The following is a 21,334-nucleotide window of genomic DNA, read 5'->3' as shown; positions in this document are numbered from 1 at the left end:
TTTTTGATCATTGTTGCGATTGAGTATCGCTGTAAAAAAGAATTCCGGAATGTGTGTTTCTATAAATTATACTAAAATAATGACTCACGTCACACATTATTTACAATCAGACCCGGCAAATACTTAAATTTTACGTAAAAGTGCGATTGCATCATAAGTCAATTGGTACTACAAATTGAATCCACCTACGGAAATATTCTAGGTGAGTTGCATAGACGTAGGAAATGCCTGATTAAAACCGTGCAATTGATCGTAAACGACGGATACGCGGGTTGAATTACGTGGCTGCTGGCTGTTCTTTATCTAAGCGCTGCTGCGGCTACGGGACGTAATATTCAATCATTATGAAAGATAGAACGTCCAATAAATATAGAATGAATCAATGTAAATATGTATAAAGACTTAAAAAATAAAACAATGAAAGAGTACATTGGCACGTAGCACAACGGGAGACAGTCTCCTAAAGGAGGAACAAGAAGAACAAGAAGAAGAAGGAAGAACTAGACTCGAGACCAGACGAGTCAATAAATAAACGAAGACCTAACCTCGCTTCAAATGTTTCACATTGAGCATTTGTATTCCTCAGTAGCACCATTCGGCCTGAGTGTTCATTGCTGAAAAACTGTCGAAGGACTGAGTAATCGAGTGACTAAAAATTAGTAACCAATGGAGTACATCCAAGAGTGTAAATCATTTATTTCCGGGCGATCGTGTTCAAGAGATAGAAATAATCGAATGAACTAATCACAATGGTTTAAAGTTCAAGTTCGTCATGAAACAATGAATTTCTTGGGCAAAATGTGACGATTACGGTATAGCAAGTGCTTCGTATTCGAAATTTATTCCCATAATTTTTGTACTCGCTTAAGTTACACATAAGTCATTATTTTACTATTATTATTATGTTTTTATGAACAATTTCACCTCTCATGACTATTAATTTAAATACGTAACAAACATTCCTAGGATTTTAGAATATTTTCAGTACATTTACTTTCACAAAGATTTGTTACCATCTACAATGAGTATTCCGACAAGAATTGCTCAAAAGCCGAAACGCGCTTTACATCGATATAAGAACTTTTTTCTAACATTTTTCATACTTCTATCACTGTCTGTTACTATTATTTTAACCTCGTACTTATCGAGCTTAGGAAAAACAGTCAAACGGTCAAAGTACACTGCGCTGACATTGGATAACGTCAATTCACTAGCTGTAAAGCAAATCGCCATAAATAGTCCATTAGCAAGTCCGACAAATGCTTCATGCAATTACTTTAACTGCTTCAATATATATCGATGTGGGAATCAAGGAAACAAATTACTTGTTTACGTGTACCCACTAAAAAATTACGTCGATCCTGCCAGTATACCCGTTACTAATCAAATATCAAAAGAGTTCTATCTTATCTTGCAAGCCATTGCAGGCAGCAATTTTTATACTTCAGATCCATTTGAAGCATGCTTATTCATCCCATCAATAGATACCTTAAACCAAAATAGGCTAAGAGTTAAAGAAGTATCTCAAGCTTTGAAATCACTTGAGTTCTGGAACGATGGAGAAAACCACTTAATTTTCAACATGATACCTGGAAGTGTCCCGGACTACAATACTATTATCGATGTGCCTGTTAGCAAGGCAATGATCGCCGGTGCTGGATTTTCATCATTGACATACCGTGCTGGTTTTGACGTCAGTTTACCGGTTTACAGCCCCCATCTGGAAAACTATAAGCGACAAGCTCAAAACGAAAGAAAGTGGCTAATAATTTCATCCCAGATTAATATAAACTCTGCATTCCAGCAAGATTTGATTGAAGTGAAGATTACATTTCCAAACGATCTGATGATCTTGGGCCCGTGCTACCATCACAATCCTATGAATAGCTCTATTCGTTGCACGGGTGAAGATGTGTACAATTATCCAGAAGTTCTGGAAACTGGGACGTTCTGCCTTGTTATTCGAGGAGCCCGACTCGGCCAATCATCTCTTCTGGAAGCGATGGCTGCAGGTTGTATTCCTGTGATAATCGCTGACTCTCTGACCATGCCATTCCATGGAGTAATAGATTGGATAAGAGCAGCGGTATTTGTTCGCGAGGTGGACGTTTTGAAGGCACCTGAGATTCTAAAAAATGTATCTCGCAAAAGAGTAGTCGAACTAAGGCAGCACGGAACTTGGCTATACGAACGTTACTTCAAGTCTATACAAGCCATCACTGAAACTACCCTTGAAATAATGAGCGATCGTGTTTACCCACATCTTGCTAGAGACTATAATTACTGGAATGTGCCTCAGTATCCAGGAAATGTGCCATCACTTTTTCTGCCTGTTACAGCACCCAAGACTCGGGGTTTTACAGCTGTGATATTAACATACGATAGATTGGAAAGCCTGTTCATTTTAATCACTAAACTTGTCAAGGCTCCTAGTCTTTCTAAGGTTTTAGTTATTTGGAACAACCAACACAAAGATCCACCGGAACCATCTAAATGGCCAAAGATAAACAGACCTTTGAAAGTGATTCAGACTAAGGCGAATAAGCTTTCAAACAGATTTTACCCGTACGATGAGATAGAAACTGAAGCTATGCTATCGATAGATGATGACATAGTTATGCTTACTGCGGATGAGCTAGAATTTGGATTCGAAGTCTGGAGAGAATTTCCTGATCGCATAGTGGGCTTTCCTTCACGTACACATATTTGGGACAATTCTAGCATCTGTTGGAAGTACGAAAGCGAATGGACCAATCATATTTCGATGGTGCTGACCGGAGCTGCCTTCCATCACAAGTATTGGAGTTATATGTATACAACATCAATGCCTGGGGATATCAAAGAATGGGTGGATGACCACATGAACTGCGAAGACATAGCGATGAATTTCCTAGTCGCCAATATGAGCGGAAAACCACCGATTAAAGTGACTTCCCGGAAAAAATTCAAGTGTCCAGAATGTACTAACACAGAAATGCTGTCTGCGGATTTGAACCATATGATTGAAAGGTCACAGTGTATAAACCGATTTTCTTCAGTGTATGGGACGATGCCATTAAAATCTGTCGAATTCAGAGCTGATCCAGTACTATACAAAGATGTATTTCCAAAGAAACTCAAGCGTTTCAATGACATAGGAAGTTTGTAGAGTGTTATTCATTTCGATCATTCTGGAATTACCATTATACACTTTAGGTAACATTATGATATAGTTATCGATGGCGTTATTTGTTGGATTAACAAAAAGAAAACCCTCAAATCATTGTAACTAAATGTAAATAACCATACAAATTTTTTTTCAATCTATGTACATATATGTATTCTAAGCTTTTGCTTATACTGTTTACGCCTTGTACAAATTAAATAACCATTTAAGTCAAGTATTACAATAATTGATGGAAAAAGTATATATACACAAATGACTCTCCAATAAATAACAATAAATGACAAAAAATGTCTCAAACATAATTATCGTGGGTTTCTAGTAAATTTGCAAATAAGCACAATGTTTGGTACTTATTAAAACTTGTTTGATATAAAATTCTATACTTGGAAAGTATAAACCATGTCAATACGTGCTTATTTCACTAGGTACGTGTGTTATTTCTCGACTATTCTAAACAATATTTAATTTCAATCACTTATCAAAGAAGTGTCGTTTGCTGAAAGTTATAAATTGAAAAGAGTACAAGAGCATCAGGTGTCCACAGCGTCCGACGTTGAGCACATTCTCAAATCTATCATTACAGGGATACAAACTACAGTTTGATTTTGTATAAAAGTACATATTCAAACTTCACCTGTCATGGATGGTATTTTATGTTCTTATCATACATAGAATCTATGTAAATCAAATCTAGTTCGATTATATTGATTCACAACCCCATGGTATGAGATACATATTACGACAGAATAACAACACTTACAATTATACCGTACCAAGAAAACGAGTAATTCTCATCACTATAAGGAGCACACATTATATGTGATTAGGAATCATTTTCCAAACAATTACTGAGTTTTGACTGCACATCGAAATCCTGGTTTAGAATCTCTACTTCAAATAGTAAAAAGTAAGGAATGATGTTTACTTTCCAATTTCTCTTTCATAATTATCAATAAATTGAGTTGAACATATTTTTTGAAATATTCTTCTTAACAATGGTTTCAGTGAACATCCCTTCTATTTCCAAGTAAATTTATGAAAGCATACTGTGAAAATTTGCTTTCTCATTGAACCAGTTACCACTTCTATACAGTCCGAGAAACCATATTAATTTTGTTTTGTTCTACTTTAATACACCTCTAATAATTGGTCAAGCAGGATCCACCGACATCCCATTCATTTGTACTTTAGTATTTAGAAAGAAGTACATAATTTTACCATTGGAGTCCTGAATACTAAAAAAATTTAATAGTAAGACTGTAAATCAAGAATTGGTAGATGGGTGTGTGCAAATCACAGCTTCATTAAAAAGCTTTTTTGGTGCGTTGTGGGAGTATGGACTCCTTGGCATAGTTGAAAAAAGAAAGCAAGCCATATTTCTTTCCCCGTCTTGAGAAGTAATTGCTCACCACATCGTTATCATCTGTAAAAATGATCAAACTCAATACCATACGTTGTTGGAAACTACACAGTTGACCCATTTTGTACATACCTAAGAGTGGTCGAGTCTCAGCTACAGTTGGGAGCACATTCTCATTTGCAGCCAGTGAAATAAATAGTGTAAATGGCACTAGCCAGAGACACAGCGTAAAATATGCCATCATCTGAAATTATATTTTTACAATGCGTAAGTATAGTTTGGGTTAAACAATATACATTACATGCACTAACACATATTTTCTGAAATTTGTAGAATACATCTAATAGCAGACATAAAGATGATAGTTTGAAATTCCCATTTCTAGACTTTAATATTTCACAACCCCCTGCAGTTTCTGGAATGGAATACTTTCTTCCCAATTTGCTCAGTTAAATAAAATTCCATATGGACACTGGCTGGCTGAAATTACATGAAGCTGAAACTAGCAGGTAATGCAAGTGGAAAGGTTTCAGGGAATAACTAATACATGAAACTTGGGAGAATTATTCAGGGAACTCTTTTGAATATAACCTTTGCCATATTATCGTTTGCTTACTGCCTGCAGGCTTTCAGGCGTATTACCTGCTGGATATTACCTGCTAGTTTGAACGTCATTGATATTACGTAAGACTTAAATCACATTCTGGAAAATAATAGATTCTTGCGAGACTATTAATCGAATTGCATACCTCTGAAAAACTGTAGTAGACAGATGCAAAGTATGTGAATGCCAAGTAATGGTTAACCACTAGCATGACTATAGAGATGATGAACGATGGCGAGATGATGTGGACATATGGGAACGTCTTCAGTATACAGAAGTGCGCTACTTGGGCGATGATTCCACATATTACCATACTCGTTGGTAGGTTTTCAAATAGTAAAAACCCAATATGAATTCCGAACGTGACCTAAAATTTCACCAAATTCCACAAATTATAATCCAATAAATGAAACAAATGCTTTGAATAATTGCAGATTAGGCTACTGAAAACGTTTATTACAAAAATGTATCCACAACTTACAAGTACAACACCTCTTATTATTTTTTTAGACAGAACAGTATATTCCTCAACTAATTCTGCTAAATAATACAATCCGGCAGCTGAAAAATATTGAAATATTGTTAGATTTTGGAAAAATTTTCAATTATTATAATACTGATTCTGTAGCGAATAAATTAAATGTTACGTAATTTTTACAATATTTATTTATAAATTGTATAGATTTTAAAACTGTACGATTGGTTCGAAATTGCATTTTTGATTAATAGAAATGAATCAGACAGTAGATGAATTATTACGTCGGGCAGTTTGTTCAAAATATTCTTGGAATGAATTAATCTGCCTGACTTTTTCAGCAAAGTCATAACAAATTCGGAATAAACCTTCGGACCCCGGTTTTAACCTCTTTGTTCACAGAACAGCAAAATAAACATAATTTATAAAAAATACGCTTTTAACACAGTACCTATGGAAATCGTAACAAAACATATTTGTACGAACAAGGAAACCCAACTTAACACGTAAAAGAACCACATTTTAAAATTCGTTCAGCTACATAGACAGTAATGCATCTTTGCATTTTTACATTCCACAAGAATTGATTTACATGATAATTTACACAAGATTTACACCCTGTCACCCTCTATCTAAATCCTTAACCACGGTATTAGAAATGTAAGATAAAGTATGTAAAGCTCTGTGATTACTTTACTACAGTACCTTGGCTCTCCGCCAGGCGTCTCGCGTGACGAAAACCCAGAATGTAAACAACTTAGATCAGTAAACAACAACGCAACAATATAATAGAAGGAATTCGGAAACACCAGTATCGTTCCTTGGCTCTCCCGAAGCTCTTAATTTATTTAGAAAGTGCTTCTGACGGATTGTAAGTTGACATCAACCGTTGCTCTAACCTTTGCGTGAATACAAACTGTTCTGAAAGACGCTTTAAATTTTCGCAGGTGGTGGCTTTTCGGTGCATACGACACCTGGAATCGACTGGTGTAGTTGAGTGAAATAATCACATGCTCTTATCCTTCACCGAAAATTCAGGCGAATGTAAAAGAATGGGAATCACTGATATTCAGCGTCAAAGGAAAATTGAGAACCTCGGACGCTTCAATTCGCACTGTGAGTCGACGATGGTGTCAACGAGAGGTCCTAAATTCAAATTTTCTGACGGTGAAAAAGTATTGTGTTATGAACCAGATCCAACAAAAGCTAAAGTGCTGTACGACTCGAAGGTATCGGTAGATAAAATTATTTTTCATGTCCTACTTTGAATGGAAAAAAGAAATGCACGAAAGTTTTGTCGTTCTGCTCAAGGCACAACCTCTGTTCAGAGCAGGGTGACAATATTTTACATTGAAAATCAGCAGGGTGAATAATAAGTTGACAAGTGTTTTATCCCGGTCTTACTACCTTCACTTTGGGACAGTGCTGTACCTGCATCAAGTATTTGTTCATTTATGATAGCAATGCACGAACGATAATCTCCCATTGTATGCATCAATCTATTTTGAGTTCTGATGATTGTTAGTATACTTGGATTGCCAGGTTTGAATTATTCTAACGCAGTGTTTAGTATTTGAGAGATATTCAGAATTCGATAATCTAATTACACGTGACATTATAAACAATACTGTTAAATTGTTAATCTGGAGTTGATATATTACTTTTTTAATCCTAATGACCTATTAAAAGCAATTACTTTTAATAAAAAAAAATTTATCCAGGTTTTAGATGTGATCGTCAATAAGGATCAACGAGGTCGCAAAGCAGTAGAATATCTGGTACATTTTCAGGTAATGAAAAAATACATCTTTAAATAGATGTAATTACTGACTCGCTATTACTCAATTTCATCTAACTGAAAAGATTGAGTACAGCAGGTGTTCAAGATTCATAAGTGAAACAAAGACTTCTTTTTCAAAATCAATTACCTATATATTGGAGTGTGTATATTGATAAGTTATTCTTAAAATAGGGATGGAACTCGTCATGGGATCGATGTGTCACAGAAGAATATGTTTTAAAGGATACGGAAGAAAATCGCCAGTTACAGAGAGACCTTGCTCAGAAGGCCCAACTTCAATTGTGAGAACAAAGTTAATAAATTTGTTACCAAAAAAAGTGCAGCAAAAACTTATCACCTTTTAGTAGGAGTTAACTATAAGCAATATCAAAATGACCTGATCTAATCATCTGGTGTATAGCTTTAAATGTGAATAAAATAAAATCATTTTTTGGAATAGACAAATAAAATTTTCAATGTACTTGGCTTCTATTTGACTAATAACTTGTGTTTCCAAGAGGTGCATATCTGTACCGAAGAGAACGGAAAAAACGCAGCCACAAACTGTCCGAACGTTCTGCAGGATCAGGTCCGGAGCCTGGGCGCAGGGCCAGAAGTGGCGGTAGCCGTGCTACATCAGCAACTACCGGCTCTTCCGAAGATGGCAGTTCTGGTCAACACGATGATTACGATACCGAGGTATGACTTGGATTACATTATTCGTCACGTTCACCCGCTGCTCATACAATGCTCAAAATTTTAACTGTTTCTTATTAAAATTAATCGTCAGTTTAAATCCACTTACAATTTTTATTGACTCTATGTTAGCCTTACCCACCTAGAACATGGAGCTCCACATTACGAGTTATTCAAGTTACAATTATAATTACTCTGTTTCTTTGCTGATAGGAGGCTGCCACAGAGGAAGATACAGAAAGTAGTTCGGAGTATGGTGATGACAGTAGCGGAGGCGATGAAAGTGGGGGTGGAAGTCATTCTGGTGGAAGTCATCGACCAGGAATAGATCTTGACATTGGTGCCACATTGAAACGCTTATTAGAACAAGATCATGATCTCATAACTCGTAAAAATAAGGTATCTCTTGTATACAGCTTAGCTGTTGAAATTGTATCAAATTTCATTGATCATTGGTAATTTAACGATTTTATTTGGCTGTACTGCTTTGGTTAAATCTGCATATGTTTTTTAGACTGCTGTACTACCAGCTCAGCCAACAGTATTAAATATTTTGGAAACATGGGTGCAACACTTTACAACTACCCAGTTAACAAATATTTCCGATAAACCCCAACGAAACAAATCAAATCATACCATCGAGAAAACTGTTAACGATGTTAATATATGTAGAGAAGTTGCGGATGGATTGAGGATTTACTTTGACTTCACGTTAGCTGACCTTCTGTTGTACAGAGAAGAAAAGGAACAGTACGAAAGCTTTCGATCATCCTTTCAATACGTTGATCTTGCACCTTCTCTTAAAGAAGAGTCCTTTGAGTACGTATGTGTTTGTAAATTTACATCTACAGTTTCCATACGGTGATTCACATTGATTGCAATTTTTTTGGTAACTTCTGGCTCACTCACATCAGATATTAATATCTATTACTTGACTAGTAGTTTACTTTGTCTTCCAGTAATTCAGAGCAGCATGTCACAATTAAAGAAGAACTTGAAGATACAGAATTTGCTCACTTACCACCATTCAGAGAGCATGAGTCTGAACTAGAAAACTTGTCACCTAAACCGCCTGTCGAGTCTAAGCGTAGATTGCGATCCTGTAGAGTGAGCTCTATGGATGAGGGAAGACAACTTCGCTCCTATGATGAAGTTAAACAAGAACCAGGCAATCTGTCAAGGTACTGTAGTTAATTTTTCTTTGCCACTACCAAAGCTAACTATGTATGATATTCAATGCAATAGTCGGGTTCATAAAGAACTGCATATTGTTTAAATAACCCATTTCTCTTTGACAACAGAATTGATCAGATAATGAATAAAAATTCTTTTCTCACTCCAGCATAGCTAGTACAAGCTCACGATGTTCTAGTCCTCGAGGCTTACCCTTAAGACTACCAATCATTCCGTCAGCTCAAATTGGTGCTTTACTTCAACAGTCAAATGCTTGGCGTTTAGTACCTGAGTCTGAAAAGCGTCAAAGTCCTTTGGCTCCATCTATGTATTATGGTGCAATTCATCTGACAAGGCTTTTTGGTACGTATCTATAATGCTTTGCGCCAAATTGAGTGTAAAATAGTAATACTCAACATATTTAATTTGTTTCATTTCAGTAAAACTGCCTGACTTATTACAAGCTGTGGACATGCCTGAAAAAAAATTGAAGACACTTTTGAAGCACTTGGACATGTTTTTAAGGCAAGTGTATACATTTGTAATAAAGATGTAGGTATGTAGCAATAATTTAGTCTGTAATGGTCCTTCAATGAGTCATTAAAAATTGCAGTTTTCTAGAAATGCATCGAGAATGGTTTGGTGAACAATTTTACACGCAAGCAGAGAATTTACCCCTACAACAGATTGTGAATTTATAGCAGCCCAAAAAAATTTGGAAAATGTAAATTTACTTTAATTTTTTACAACTTTTTAAAAAATAAAATCTGACCTCCGATATAATATATACCTGCGCAGCGGAAGCATGTATGTACAATGGTGACTCTAATTGGAAAATTTGAGGTACTATTCACTATTGTTAATGTATCAACCGGCGTAAAATAAATTTTATCAACACTCACTCCGTTTATCATATCGTTAACTTGTTTCATTTATTGCGATTAACGGTAATGTACAACATGGTTGTATTCAACTACACAAAGAGAAGAGGTTTATGGCCCAAAGAGGGTTAGGAGATGATTACACAGCAGCCTTGATGATGTCAGAATATTTTTTAACTTTGCTGGCAACGCTCATGTCGACGTATTTGTCTCCAATAGAAACAACCATGCCTCCAAGAATTGATGGATCAAGTTTAGTTGTAAGAAGAATGGTCTGTCCTGGTTTGAGGAATCCTTTGAGAGTGGATTCCAGTTTGCTCTTGGTCTCTGCATCCAATGGTTTTGCAGTGATAACTTCGCAGACTACCTCTCCGCGGTTTGCTGCCATGATAATTTTGAAGGCATTGACAACTCCATTAATGTTCTTCAGACGCCCATTCTCCGCAAGTAGAGATAGCAAATTGGTGGTCGCCTCGTTTAGACTAGCTTTAGTACCAACAGCCTTCAGAGCATTGACCTTAACACTACGCTTGATAGTAGGGTCCTTTACAAACTCAGCCAGTCTTACATCTGTCTTCAACAGGCCCTGTAAATCATTTGAAGTTTGTGATCAGTACTAGTCTTGTGGAAATAACACTTTAATGACAATAGTTGAAAAAAGAAGAACATCAAACACAATGTCTAAACATACCTGAAATTTCAGGAGGTCCTTTTCCACAGCATCCAAAGACTTCTGCTTTGAGGCGGCAGAAAAGAGTGCAGTGGCATATCGTCCATCCAGTCCAAACACCTGTACTGGTGGCTGCGAAGAATGAAGTTTTAGATATTTAGCTGCTACAGGTTAATTTTTTTCTTTTTGTTTTGTTTTTGTTTAAATGGAAAACAACGGTTACAACAATTCTTCCAAGAGGTCACAATCTTAAAGTTTGAGAGAATTATGTGTAAAGATGAATTTAATTAATATGTATTTTTTTTCACACAGTGTTGCTTTATTTTCCAACAGATTTGCCGTATAGATAAATTCTAAGTATTCTTTCTTTCATTAATTCTGCAACTGACTTAGTTCGCACAATTTGTAGCTGACGTTTTTACACCTCGCATGACAGTATTGCTGCTATAAGTCTGGCGAATATTAAAATGAATGAGTGAAATTTATACTTTAGTTTACTGTGAGGGGCAAGAAATTAAACACAAATACTACTGTGATAAGTTGTAATTAAAATTTAATGTTTGTACTTGAATAATTTTGTGTAGTGAGATTGGGGTTACATAATAAGGATAAAAAATGTATTTTATAGAAAAGCTTACCTTGACCATTTGCTGCTGCGCAGCAGTGGAAGAAAACGCCCTCGCCTGAAACGATAGTTATTGAAAACTCAATTGAAATAAACAACATTATAATAAGAGTTAATATTTTCAGGGGTTGCAGACGACATTGAATGTGGCACCCGTGATGAGCAGACAGTTACGTCGATATGAATATGTTTTTGGCGAATTGCATTACTATGTAGAATCGTTACGAAGGGAAATAAATATTTTATATTATCAAAAGGACAAGTAATATTATTCTTAGTTCGCAACATCGATTAATAAATGTTCGCTTACGATGATATTAATCCTGCTGGCCGCCATTTTGAAGATTTGAGACAGGCAGAGTCCGGTGTGAACGGTGCGAACTGTGAAGTTGCGGGCCTTACGCGCCTTACGTAAGAGCTGTGTTAAGAGCCCAGCGTAACGTAAACGCCGCTAACCTAAGCCGTAAGCAGAGTCCATGAGGTATAAAACGTATGTAGTTGGAAAAATCCAACAAATAATGCGCATGATCCACGGCTTCGGTATTTTGACGCAATAAAAAATTCAATAATTCAAGTACTTAGAACCTGCATTGACTGAGGATATGTAATATATTTAATTTAAATTTTTCAGCCATTTTAAAACGGAAATTCAAAAGCTATGCAAATAGCAAGTAGCAAATGGGCGTCGAGAGTGAGAAATAGAAGAATACGAAGAATTAGTGAATTCACAATTTTCGGTTTTTATTGGAAATATTAAAAATTTTAACTATAATCAGTTTTTGTGTTCGGGCACAAAGGCGTGTATTTAGGAGCAATTCCAAATTCACTTCACGTGTTATTCCCATGTAATTATTACCGTAATTACTTGATAGCAACCACTGATCTCTACAACTGAGAAGCCCCCCCTCCCCCTCAATAATAGTCTACGAAATTACGAATGCGAATGTGCTTTGGGCACAGTACAGACTGTACAGATCCAGAAGAGCAGTGGATGAGCCATCATCTACTAATACACGTTGTGGTCATATAATTAATAGTACCCGATCGTCATTTGAAATGATCTTAGAATTTATCGGTTTGTTAGTTGCTGGTTACTATTTCTTTTATTTCATTGCACAACCTTTTTTGGATTGTGATTTACATTTGGCGTATAAAGAAAAATATGGAAAACCCATTGGTAAGAAAATGATCAAATAATTTAGTGTGCCACGTTTTATTGGTGGTGACTTGTACATGAATATAATGCATTCAACATAAGAATGATAATGAAAATGGTAGTTGTTCCCAAAAAAATATTAATGTCTAAATATCATAAAATATTTCTCTGGCTGCAGATACGCTACGAAACAAAGTTGTATGGATAACAGGTGCATCCAGTGGAATAGGAGAACATCTTGCCTATGTCCTTGCAGTTGCTGGCTGCAAGTTGATATTATCAGCCCGGAGAGAAGGTGAATTATTAAGGGTCAAAGAAAGATGTCTAGCAGGTATAAAATTATTCTCATTATAGTTATAATGTGGATTTAAGAACTTGAATGAAACTATTCCTAGTAACTTGATAACACAAATGATTTTAATGTCAGGGCAGGTAGAGAATATTAGTTGACTAGTTAACAATAATTTTTGTTTTCTAAAATAAATGATCTTTCGCATTTATTTCAAGTCAGGTTAATTCACCTTCAGAACTGATGTCCTTTCATCTTACCCACCCCTTAATTACGAGTATGATTTTCAGAATTCAAATGTTAACATGCATGATGACTGATGCTGATAAAAAGATTTTCACTTGTTTTTTGAAAAAGTATTCTAAAAAAAATCATCACTGCAAATGCAGTGAAAAATGAGTTATTTTTTATTATTTCATTTTTTAATATGAACTTGTCTTGTTTGAGAGACTATCAATTTCATGTTTTGCAGGTAATAAGTTGTTGACAGCGGATGATGTGGAAGTTCTAGTGCTGGATGTTGTTGCTATCGAAACACACGAAAAGGCGTTTAACCATGTCATCAACAAGTTTGGCAAAGTAACGTAACACCAATCTACATGACTTATATCATAGAGAATAAACTTTTATTCCAGATTATCACACATTTAAAACCTGAGTAAATGCATCTTTTGAGCCATAGATTCTTTATACTTGGATAATTGATTTTCATTTTTGATTTGACAGGCCGCTATTATTTTCATTTGGTCACCAATTATAAATATTTAACGTATTTACACCAAATATGACTTGGTTAGTTCGCTTAGTTCGAAGTTGTAAATTAATTTACTGTTCAGACGTGATACAAAGTCAAACAATAAATACTGACATTGACCTTGGGGGGGGGGGGGCTACCGTTGATTTTGATGCTATCGAATATATCTCGAAATATTCAAGTCCACGTATCTCAAACGCAAAAAAGGCATAACAGCCTCATTCTACGTGCAATTCTGAAGAAAACCACTCGATACATTTTCATTTAACGCAAAAATGAGGCATGATTTCTATGAATTGACTATCGCGATTTCGTTTTCTAATGGAAGGATTTATAATGTATACGACAATGCCAAAATTGAATAGGCACCACCTTATTCACCTTGCGTTTATCAATTCAGCTGGACATTCTAGTGAATAATGCAGGAAGATCACAAAGAGCATTGTGGGCAAATATAGAAATAGATGTGGATCGGCAAATGTTTGAATTAAATGTATTCGGAACGATTTCCTTGAGTCGCATAGCCATGAAATACTTTTCAAAGAGAGGTGAAGGTCATATAGCAGTGACTTCAAGTTTGGCAGGTGTTATGGGCGTACCTTTTTCTGCCACCTATACCGCAACAAAACATGCACTTCATGTGAGTGACTTATTATATTGGGCTGTAATTTCAGTTCGATATACACTTGATATTGCCTAACAGAGTTGATAATATTGTTATATTTTACTCTACAGCCTATTTCATTTAAGTTTCCCATAATAATTTCAGGGATACTTTGGTGCTTTGAGGCTGGAAACTTTTGGACAGAACACCAAAATAACGATTTTTTGCCCTGGTCCGATCCAAACAGCTTTTTTGGCGGAGTCTTTTACTGAGAAAAGTGGAGAAGTATGGCTGACGTATTTCGAAAATTCATTACAATTCATATAATATGGTTCAAAATCCTATTAATAAGATTGTAAATATCGAGATTTAGCGACAGGAAACGACCGATTAATGATTAATTAAATTTTACAGAAACTTGGAGAAGAAACAGCCGTATCTGATGCAAAAATGAGTGCCGGACGTTGTGCCAAGTTATTTGCAGTGGCATTGGCTAATGAAGTTTATGAAGCTTGGGTTGCTTACCCTAAAATGATGATACTTGTATATATTTGCGCCTACTATCCCAATATAATGAACTTGTAAGTATATTTTAGATTATTCGTTAATTACCACTCCACATTTTGCCAGTAATAATGTTTCATTTTTCTATTTAGATTACCCAAGTTTATATCATCGAAGAAGTTTCTTAACATGCGAGACTCTAAAGAAGTATTGAAAGTAGAGTGAAAATAATATCTATTGTTCCAGAAACAATTTTAATTTTGTCATAATACAGTGAAGTGCCATTAAAGTCCATCAGCTATGGATCCTTCTTGACTTTTGCGAATATCCTCACTTTTCACAACTTGGCTTTCATACCAGGAAATAAGTTGTTTTTCCCATTTAGCGATACTGAAATCTTTCATGGGAGTATTAGATCAACGTCGTCATATTGATTGGGTAGAAGAAAAATGCTTTCTGAAGAGCCATTTTATTTGCCGAATTTATTCGATATTGTTGTTACTATGAGACAGTTTATTAAATTTTGTACATTATACTATGGTGATCTTAAATATTTAAATTGGTAAAGTTAACCTTTGTTTAATTTTTTTGATGCATTCATTTTTTTCCGTTCTGCTTTACCACGCAATATTGCAGTTTTGAATAGTTTGCAATAGAGTTCAATGGCAACTGGTGTGTCGTCATTTCCAGGAACAGGATAAGTGATGAGGTTTGGATTGCAATTTGTATCGACAATGCCTACGGTAGGGATACTCATTTTAGCTGCATCTCGAACAGCGGTATGTTGATTTAATATGTTGTTCAAAGTATTCAGGAATATGCATAAATCAGGCAGGCGTGTCGCCTCGCCAAACTGTTTATCAGCGTTTGTAAATATTCCACCCCTCCAAAATCTTGTGTGAGAATATTCCCTGCATTCTTTAGCAGTTTTTTCAACAATATGTGCGTTTTGCGCATTTCTACAAAAAAAAAGAATTATACCACCATTAAATGCTATGTGAGCAGTGAAATTCAGGGCTCGTCGAAGGTGGTCAGCTGTTATATCGAGATCAAATATCAAATGGTCCAAGCGAGACCCGAACAGGTAAGGACGCATACGATCGTCTAAAGAACCAAGTTTATGACCATAGTGTACTCTTGCTTCGAATAAGTCTTGAACTGTAAACAGTTTATGAACTCCAAAGAAATCTGGATGTTTTAATGGATCTATTGACGAGACATCTGATCCTAGAAGAAAAAAAAACTGTCAATGATGAACAGAGATTGGTGTGGCAAATTTTGTGGCCCATTCGTGAAGTTGTTAGGTCTAGAAAACTTGGAAACCTCGCTGTAAGTAGAATGCAAACATGTTTTCTTAACCTACACAATGACTGAAAAGTAGCCATTTACGATGAGAAGGAAGAAATTCGGGCCAGCAAAACTTGAAATTTTCAGCCAAATCTGAAGTGTTAAGCCACTAGACATGCTGTCAGGTTAAATTGATACTACAAGTATTTGTTTTAAGGGATCCATACCTTCTTTTTCTACAATTTGAGGTTGGGATTGAGTTGTTAAATTCCTTAATTTCTGTGATAACACCCTTGACGTTCGAAAGCGGCAACCCATATTTAGCACTGCAAAGAAAAGGTGTGAGATACGTATGTTTCAAAACAAAATTTGACTGAATACTTTCTAAAAGACATACTCTTCGAAAAAAGCGTCTGCCCTAATACAGAAACAGCCATTTTTCTATCAAAAGGTATTTATTCTGGGTGCGTTCCGAAACTAGCTGGCAGCGCAAAAAATTCCCTAGGACAGAGACAGAGCTACACACATAGTTGGCAGCGCAAAAAGAGATAAAAGGTTATTGACAGCTCTGGGAGCTAATTTCGGAATGCACCTTTAGGGTGCGTTCCGAAATCAGCTGGAAGCGCAAAAAATTCTCTAAGACAGAGACAGAGCTACACACCGAGTTGGCAGCGCAAAAGAGATAAAAGATTATTGACAGCTCTGGGAGCTAATTTCGGAATGCACCCTTAATCGAGATTCGAGAATCGCGGTTGAAATGTACGTCTCTGGTAGGCAGCCGCCTGGCGGCCACCTACGAAGTCGTAATCACACCGGAAATAACGCCATGCCGTGTTGGCCTGGCAAGACGAATTTGGCATATCAGTGTTTGTATAAAATAATACGAATATTAAGATAATTCAGTTTTGCATTAATTGTGTGAATTAAGAAGGCAAGATGGTGTTAGCAGACTTGGGACGTAAAATTACGTCCGCCCTGCGGTCGCTCAGCAATGCCACCGTCATTAATGAAGAGGTGAGGAAAACGATGTAAACAGATGGAAAGGCATTTAAAAACCCGTCGCATATTAAAAGCAAATACTTTTTATAGCTCTTCCCACCTCGTGTCATCGTTATGGACAATTTGTATCAAGTTCTTTGCAGAACATCACAATCCTTTTTCTTATTAAAATACTTCTATTTTTCTATCAATTACCAACCTAACCTAACCTGACTTTTCAACACACAATTGCACGCAATTACGTGATTTCCTTTCGTTGAAATTCATCTTCGAAAAATCGGATTTGAATGTCGTGAGGGTTCTATTGCAGAATTTCAATCATAGATTGTCGCCGATTTTGATATCACTGTAATTTCAGTAAATGAGTCAATGTCAGTTCCACATGAATTCTGGGTTTGATGGAATGTGGTTGAAAAACATTGACCTTGTATCAAATTCGATATTGTTAATGAAGAAATAAATATTGATTTTTCTATCAGTTTTCAGCGAATTCCAATTAAAAATTTTTTTGTTTTATACATATCAAAGAAACTGCGGAAAAATATTATAAACCCGTTTTTACAGGTGCTGAATTCTATGCTAAAAGAAATATGTGCAGCGTTACTTGAAGCTGATGTCAACATTAGATTAGTGAAGAAATTGCGTGAGAATGTCCGTGCGGTCATTGACTTCGATGACATGGCCGGCGGTCTCAATAAGCGGCGGATGATCCAAAGTGCTGTCTTTAAAGAGCTCGTTAAAGTACGTTTTCTTAGATTGAAAGTAATTCTACAACCACTGTGATTTTGATAGTCATTTTATTATTACAGCTGGTGGATCCTGGCGTGAAAGCTTATCAGCCAGTAAAAGGACGGCCTAATGTGATAATGTTCGTAGGTTTACAGGGTTCGGGTAAAACGACGACGTGTACAAAACTTGCCTACCATTATCTAAAAAAAAATTGGAAATCCTGCTTAGTTTGCGCCGACACTTTCCGTGCTGGTGCCTATGATCAAATCAAACAGAATGCAACAAAAGCTAGGATACCATTTTATGGAAGGTAACTTATTTTTAATCAAGTTAAAGGAATTTCATAACTGAAACGTTAGGTTGTGAATAATAACTGAAATGATAAATAGAAATATCTAATTATGTATCATGATTTATGCGCAAACTTGAAATTTAGTTACTCATGGAGTAGCCACTCGACTGTCATGAAATTTTTTTTTTTATGACTATTTTTTGAGTAGGAAATTAGTTTTGTAAAAGCCCAGCTGAATTTTTGAGTGTATTTTTGAGTCAATCGATTCAGCTCACTGTTCACAACATTTGTCATTCATCATTTCAACTTTGCATAAAATATTTGCTGAAACAATCTACAACATTTATCAAAGTATGGAGCAAGCGTAGCTTTTAAAAATACATTATGGAATATGAACCTATGTGAAGTTAAGCTTCATTGTGCTCGCGTCATTGGTTCGGGTATGCATTTACATTGTTATCATCACAGTTATACAGAGATAGATCCTGCAGTCATAGCGGCAGATGGTGTGGAGATGTTCAAAAAGGAGGGATATGAAATAATTATAGTGGATACAAGCGGTAGGCACAAGCAAGAGGAGTCGTTATTCGAAGAGATGTTGCAAGTGTCAAATGCAGTGGTAGGTTTAAATGATTTATCAGCCGAACTCAATAAATTCTTTAGAATTACTCAGATCTTGATTGCTTTACAGTATTTCTATTATAGTTGATTAGAAACCTTTGCAGTACTTTAACGTTCACTCAATTTCAAAATTATAGTGGAAGTTCACTTTGTTGCACTCAAATCACAAATAACTTTGCATTGCTAATTTTATGAATGGATTGATCACTTGATCCATTTTGATTCAACATTAATTTATTTCAGAAACCAGACAATATAATATTCGTGATGGATGCAACAATAGGTCAGGCTTGTGAGAGTCAAGCAAAGGCTTTCAAGGACCGTGTGAACGTTGGTTCTGTTATTATTACTAAATTGGATGGCCATGCCAAAGGTGGTGGTGCACTTTCGGCGTAAGTGCTCATTGGAACGAACTTTCAATTGATATACTTTGGTAAACGATTTGATATTATACGATCCATTTACTTATGTTTATCTTTTTTATTAGTGTTGCTGCTACACAAAGTCCTGTCATATTTGTGGGTACTGGTGAGCACATAGATGACCTCGAGCCTTTTAAAACAAAACCATTCATTAGCAAGCTATTGGGAATGGGAGATATTGAAGGGTTGATTGATAAAGTTAATGAGCTCAATTTGGATGATAACGAAGAACTACTTGAAAAAATAAAACACGGCCAGTTCACTATGAGGGATATGTACGAACAGTTCCAAAACATCATGAAAATGGGGCCCTTCTCTCAAATCATGGTAATTATACGTGACTCCTGTTAAAAATATTTCGTATCAGTTGGTACCAAATAAGGTTCAGGGTGTAATTAGTTTAGACAGATTATTAAGCTTACATATTTTTTAAATACTATTTATATTTTGCTCTGTTGGCCAACAGGGAATGATTCCCGGCTTTAGCCAAGACTTCATGTCGAAAGGCACGGAACAAGAATCTATGGCTAGATTGAAGCGCCTTATGACAATCATGGATAGTATGAATGACGGTGGTACGTGTAAAACATTACAAATATTATTCAGGACTAAATCCTACTTCTTGAGATTGATTTTCTATTTGCCTATTGAAATCATGCGAATATGTAGAATTCAAACCACTTTTTTAGAGCTAGACAACAGAGACGGGGCCAAGTTATTTAGCAAACAGCCAGGAAGAGTTGTGAGGGTAGCCCAAGGATCAGGTGTAACTGAAAAGGAAGTAAAAGATTTAATAGGACAGTACACGAAGTTTGCCGCAGTGGTAAAGAAAATGGGTGGTATAAAAGGTCTGTTCAAGGGCGGTGACATGACCAAGAACGTGAATCCTACCCAAATGGCAAAGCTCAATCAACAAATGGCAAAAATGATGGATCCACGAGTTTTACAACAAATGGGTGGGTAGAAATTGACCTTTACCGCAACTTTAAACTATAATTTATCGTAATAAATATATATAATGCGTTGTGCAGGTGGAATGTCAGGATTGCAAAACATGATGAGACAACTTCAGCAAGGTGCCGCTGGCGGACTAGGCAACTTGATGGGTGGTTTCGGAGGTAAATCCTGAGACGAAGAATTGGGCGACAGTAATGAGTCGCGCGATTATCGCTCCCACCCACAGCAGACTAGGAGACATCAACGAAATTAAGTATCACTTTTTATTATTGCAGAGAACTCTGTCTCTGTTCCCTCCCTCACCTTATTTGTCAGAATTTGAAATTTTAAAAAATATATTTACAGTTTTATTTTCTCGTAAGTTGTTCAGAGAATCATTATTTTTTTACTATATTTATAGTACTGGGCTTCTGTCCAAAAGTTGAACATTTAATTCAGTTTTCACGGCTTAAGCACCGAGGAATCAGAAACGCTAGAGTTCTGTTCATTTTTGTATCTTTTGGAGAAAACAGTCATTTGTTTTACGCATATTCCAGCATATTTATTACTTTTATAATCAAGTCCATATTCGACGGGTGCACTAGTGCTTTCTCCGTACTCCTCGACCACGCTAAAAAGCAGATTTGTAACAAACAAGTATGAACTCGAAATACCAAGTCAAATTTCCTACTGAAAACTTCCAAGTTTTCATACAAAAATAAATAAGCTTCATGTGCTACAACTGCCGTACATTCAGAACCAGGATTGATTCTGTAACGGAAGATTCATTTTTTACCGTAACTACTGCATACGAAATTTGAGATTTGTATGTGGAAATAAGGTAGGTGAGAGTAGAGAAGATTATAATAACGATTACGAGATTTATTAACATGGTAGATACGGTATGCATTCGACCTTGTACTATGAAAATACGATGTTTTTGTAAATAAATTATTGTATAACATTAGTCTAATTTTTATTCCTTGTTGAACAATGAATTCCGTCCTTCACACTCATCGTCAGCTTCAAAAATTTTAATCGCAGCAAAAGCCCAATGCCTAACATTCTAATTTAGAACTAACTAACCAAAGCAACTCCCAAAGATGCATAACAAATTACGTTCTGTACCAATAAATATATAAAATAAGAAGCATTTTTCGTGGCGCGGAATTCGAACACGACAAATAAGTTTTTATTTCAAATGTGAATGACTGTATAATAAATTTGTAGGATGACATATTTCTTATCATCGATGTTAACTTGATTTTTTCTTCAACATTGCCTGTTTCTTCCTGAGTTTATCATCAAGTG

At 35.9% G+C, this 21,334-nt stretch overlaps 7 protein-coding genes across 7 annotated transcripts; 4 read left to right on the top strand and 3 right to left on the bottom strand.

Annotated features, from left to right (window-relative positions):
* The first annotated feature begins 444 nt into the window (after nt 1–444).
* Nucleotides 445–3,634, top strand: LOC124408566 (exostosin-2). The gene has a single exon (XM_046885593.1). The coding sequence runs from the start codon at nt 1,022–1,024 to the stop codon at nt 3,146–3,148; it is 2,127 nt and encodes a 708-aa protein (XP_046741549.1). The 5' UTR covers nt 445–1,021; the 3' UTR covers nt 3,149–3,634.
* On the bottom strand, nt 3,301–6,264 carry LOC124408575 (protein TEX261). The gene is made up of 5 exons (XM_046885603.1): nt 6,057–6,264; nt 5,612–5,691; nt 5,276–5,497; nt 4,659–4,770; nt 3,301–4,589 (listed from the first exon to the last, which is right to left on the bottom strand). The coding sequence occupies exons 1-5, from the start codon at nt 6,124–6,126 to the stop codon at nt 4,471–4,473; spliced, it is 603 nt and encodes a 200-aa protein (XP_046741559.1). The 5' UTR covers nt 6,127–6,264; the 3' UTR covers nt 3,301–4,470.
* A 380-nt stretch (nt 6,265–6,644) lies between these two features.
* LOC124408567 (male-specific lethal 3 homolog) lies at nt 6,645–10,043 on the top strand. Its single transcript, XM_046885594.1, has 10 exons — nt 6,645–6,834; nt 7,327–7,395; nt 7,578–7,687; nt 7,904–8,084; nt 8,295–8,480; nt 8,596–8,900; nt 9,041–9,262; nt 9,424–9,617; nt 9,695–9,779; nt 9,868–10,043. Exons 1-10 carry the CDS (start codon nt 6,658–6,660, stop codon nt 9,953–9,955), a joined length of 1,617 nt encoding a protein of 538 aa, XP_046741550.1. The 5' UTR covers nt 6,645–6,657; the 3' UTR covers nt 9,956–10,043.
* A 124-nt stretch (nt 10,044–10,167) lies between these two features.
* LOC124408574 (ATP synthase subunit O, mitochondrial) lies at nt 10,168–11,843 on the bottom strand. The gene is made up of 4 exons (XM_046885602.1): nt 11,741–11,843; nt 11,444–11,488; nt 10,827–10,937; nt 10,168–10,721 (listed from the first exon to the last, which is right to left on the bottom strand). Exons 1-4 carry the CDS (start codon nt 11,765–11,767, stop codon nt 10,275–10,277), a joined length of 630 nt encoding a protein of 209 aa, XP_046741558.1. The 5' UTR covers nt 11,768–11,843; the 3' UTR covers nt 10,168–10,274.
* Nucleotides 11,844–12,435: 592 nt separating this feature from the next.
* LOC124408571 (dehydrogenase/reductase SDR family member 7) lies at nt 12,436–15,309 on the top strand. The gene is made up of 7 exons (XM_046885598.1): nt 12,436–12,607; nt 12,765–12,917; nt 13,348–13,454; nt 14,030–14,269; nt 14,399–14,518; nt 14,648–14,814; nt 14,890–15,309. Exons 1-7 carry the CDS (start codon nt 12,487–12,489, stop codon nt 14,960–14,962), a joined length of 981 nt encoding a protein of 326 aa, XP_046741554.1. The 5' UTR covers nt 12,436–12,486; the 3' UTR covers nt 14,963–15,309.
* On the bottom strand, nt 15,197–16,785 carry LOC124408573 (28S ribosomal protein S2, mitochondrial). The gene is made up of 4 exons (XM_046885601.1): nt 16,756–16,785; nt 16,422–16,486; nt 16,252–16,350; nt 15,197–15,964 (listed from the first exon to the last, which is right to left on the bottom strand). Exons 2-4 carry the CDS (start codon nt 16,459–16,461, stop codon nt 15,306–15,308), a joined length of 798 nt encoding a protein of 265 aa, XP_046741557.1. The 5' UTR covers nt 16,462–16,486; nt 16,756–16,785; the 3' UTR covers nt 15,197–15,305.
* Nucleotides 16,786–16,838: 53 nt separating this feature from the next.
* LOC124408569 (signal recognition particle 54 kDa protein) lies at nt 16,839–20,990 on the top strand. Its single transcript, XM_046885596.1, has 9 exons — nt 16,839–17,038; nt 17,588–17,764; nt 17,833–18,062; nt 18,513–18,663; nt 18,909–19,057; nt 19,153–19,414; nt 19,554–19,662; nt 19,777–20,043; nt 20,119–20,990. Exons 1-9 carry the CDS (start codon nt 16,961–16,963, stop codon nt 20,214–20,216), a joined length of 1,521 nt encoding a protein of 506 aa, XP_046741552.1. The 5' UTR covers nt 16,839–16,960; the 3' UTR covers nt 20,217–20,990.
* The last annotated feature ends 344 nt before the right edge of the window (nt 20,991–21,334 follow it).

Source organism: Diprion similis, chromosome 8 (genome assembly GCF_021155765.1).
Source record: "Diprion similis isolate iyDipSimi1 chromosome 8, iyDipSimi1.1, whole genome shotgun sequence".
Classification (NCBI taxonomy): domain Eukaryota; kingdom Metazoa; phylum Arthropoda; class Insecta; order Hymenoptera; family Diprionidae; genus Diprion; species Diprion similis.
Note: the sequence above shows the minus strand (reverse complement) of the source record. Positions and strands in the feature narration are given on the sequence as shown.

Bases quoted from the DNA above. Each gene is read 5' to 3' on its own strand.
- LOC124408566 (XM_046885593.1), top strand. From the start codon at position 1,022: ATGAGTATTCCGACAAGAATTGCTCAAAAGCCGAAACGCGCTTTACAT.
- LOC124408575 (XM_046885603.1), bottom strand. From the start codon at position 6,126: ATGTGGTTCTTTTACGTGTTAAGTTGGGTTTCCTTGTTCGTACAAATA. The intron at 5,692-6,056 runs GTACTGTGTTAA...AATATTTTTCAG, and splicing joins TTTTGTTACGATTTCCATAG to CTGCCGGATTGTATTATTTA. The intron at 4,771-5,275 runs GTATGCAATTCG...ATATAATTTCAG, and splicing joins TCTACTACAGTTTTTCAGAG to ATGATGGCATATTTTACGCT.
- LOC124408567 (XM_046885594.1), top strand. From the start codon at position 6,658: ATGGGAATCACTGATATTCAGCGTCAAAGGAAAATTGAGAACCTCGGA. The intron at 7,396-7,577 runs GTAATGAAAAAA...TTCTTAAAATAG, and splicing joins AATATCTGGTACATTTTCAG to GGATGGAACTCGTCATGGGA. The intron at 9,780-9,867 runs GCAAGTGTATAC...TAAAAATTGCAG, and splicing joins CACTTGGACATGTTTTTAAG to TTTTCTAGAAATGCATCGAG.
- LOC124408574 (XM_046885602.1), bottom strand. From the start codon at position 11,767: ATGGCGGCCAGCAGGATTAATATCATC. The intron at 11,489-11,740 runs GTAAGCGAACAT...CTATCGTTTCAG, and splicing joins CCAGCAGGATTAATATCATC to GCGAGGGCGTTTTCTTCCAC. The intron at 10,938-11,443 runs GTAAGCTTTTCT...CATTCTTCGCAG, and splicing joins CGCAGCAGCAAATGGTCAAG to CCACCAGTACAGGTGTTTGG.
- LOC124408571 (XM_046885598.1), top strand. From the start codon at position 12,487: ATGATCTTAGAATTTATCGGTTTGTTAGTTGCTGGTTACTATTTCTTT. The intron at 13,455-14,029 runs GTAACGTAACAC...TTATCAATTCAG, and splicing joins TCATCAACAAGTTTGGCAAA to CTGGACATTCTAGTGAATAA. The intron at 14,815-14,889 runs GTAAGTATATTT...TTTTCTATTTAG, and splicing joins TATCCCAATATAATGAACTT to ATTACCCAAGTTTATATCAT.
- LOC124408573 (XM_046885601.1), bottom strand. From the start codon at position 16,461: ATGGCTGTTTCTGTATTAGGGCAGACGCTTTTTTCGAAGA. The intron at 16,351-16,421 runs GTATGTCTTTTA...TTTTCTTTGCAG, and splicing joins GCAGACGCTTTTTTCGAAGA to TGCTAAATATGGGTTGCCGC. The intron at 15,965-16,251 runs GTATGGATCCCT...TTTTTCTTCTAG, and splicing joins TCAAATTGTAGAAAAAGAAG to GATCAGATGTCTCGTCAATA.
- LOC124408569 (XM_046885596.1), top strand. From the start codon at position 16,961: ATGGTGTTAGCAGACTTGGGACGTAAAATTACGTCCGCCCTGCGGTCG. The intron at 17,039-17,587 runs GTGAGGAAAACG...CCGTTTTTACAG, and splicing joins CCACCGTCATTAATGAAGAG to GTGCTGAATTCTATGCTAAA. The intron at 19,663-19,776 runs GTACGTGTAAAA...CCACTTTTTTAG, and splicing joins GGATAGTATGAATGACGGTG to AGCTAGACAACAGAGACGGG.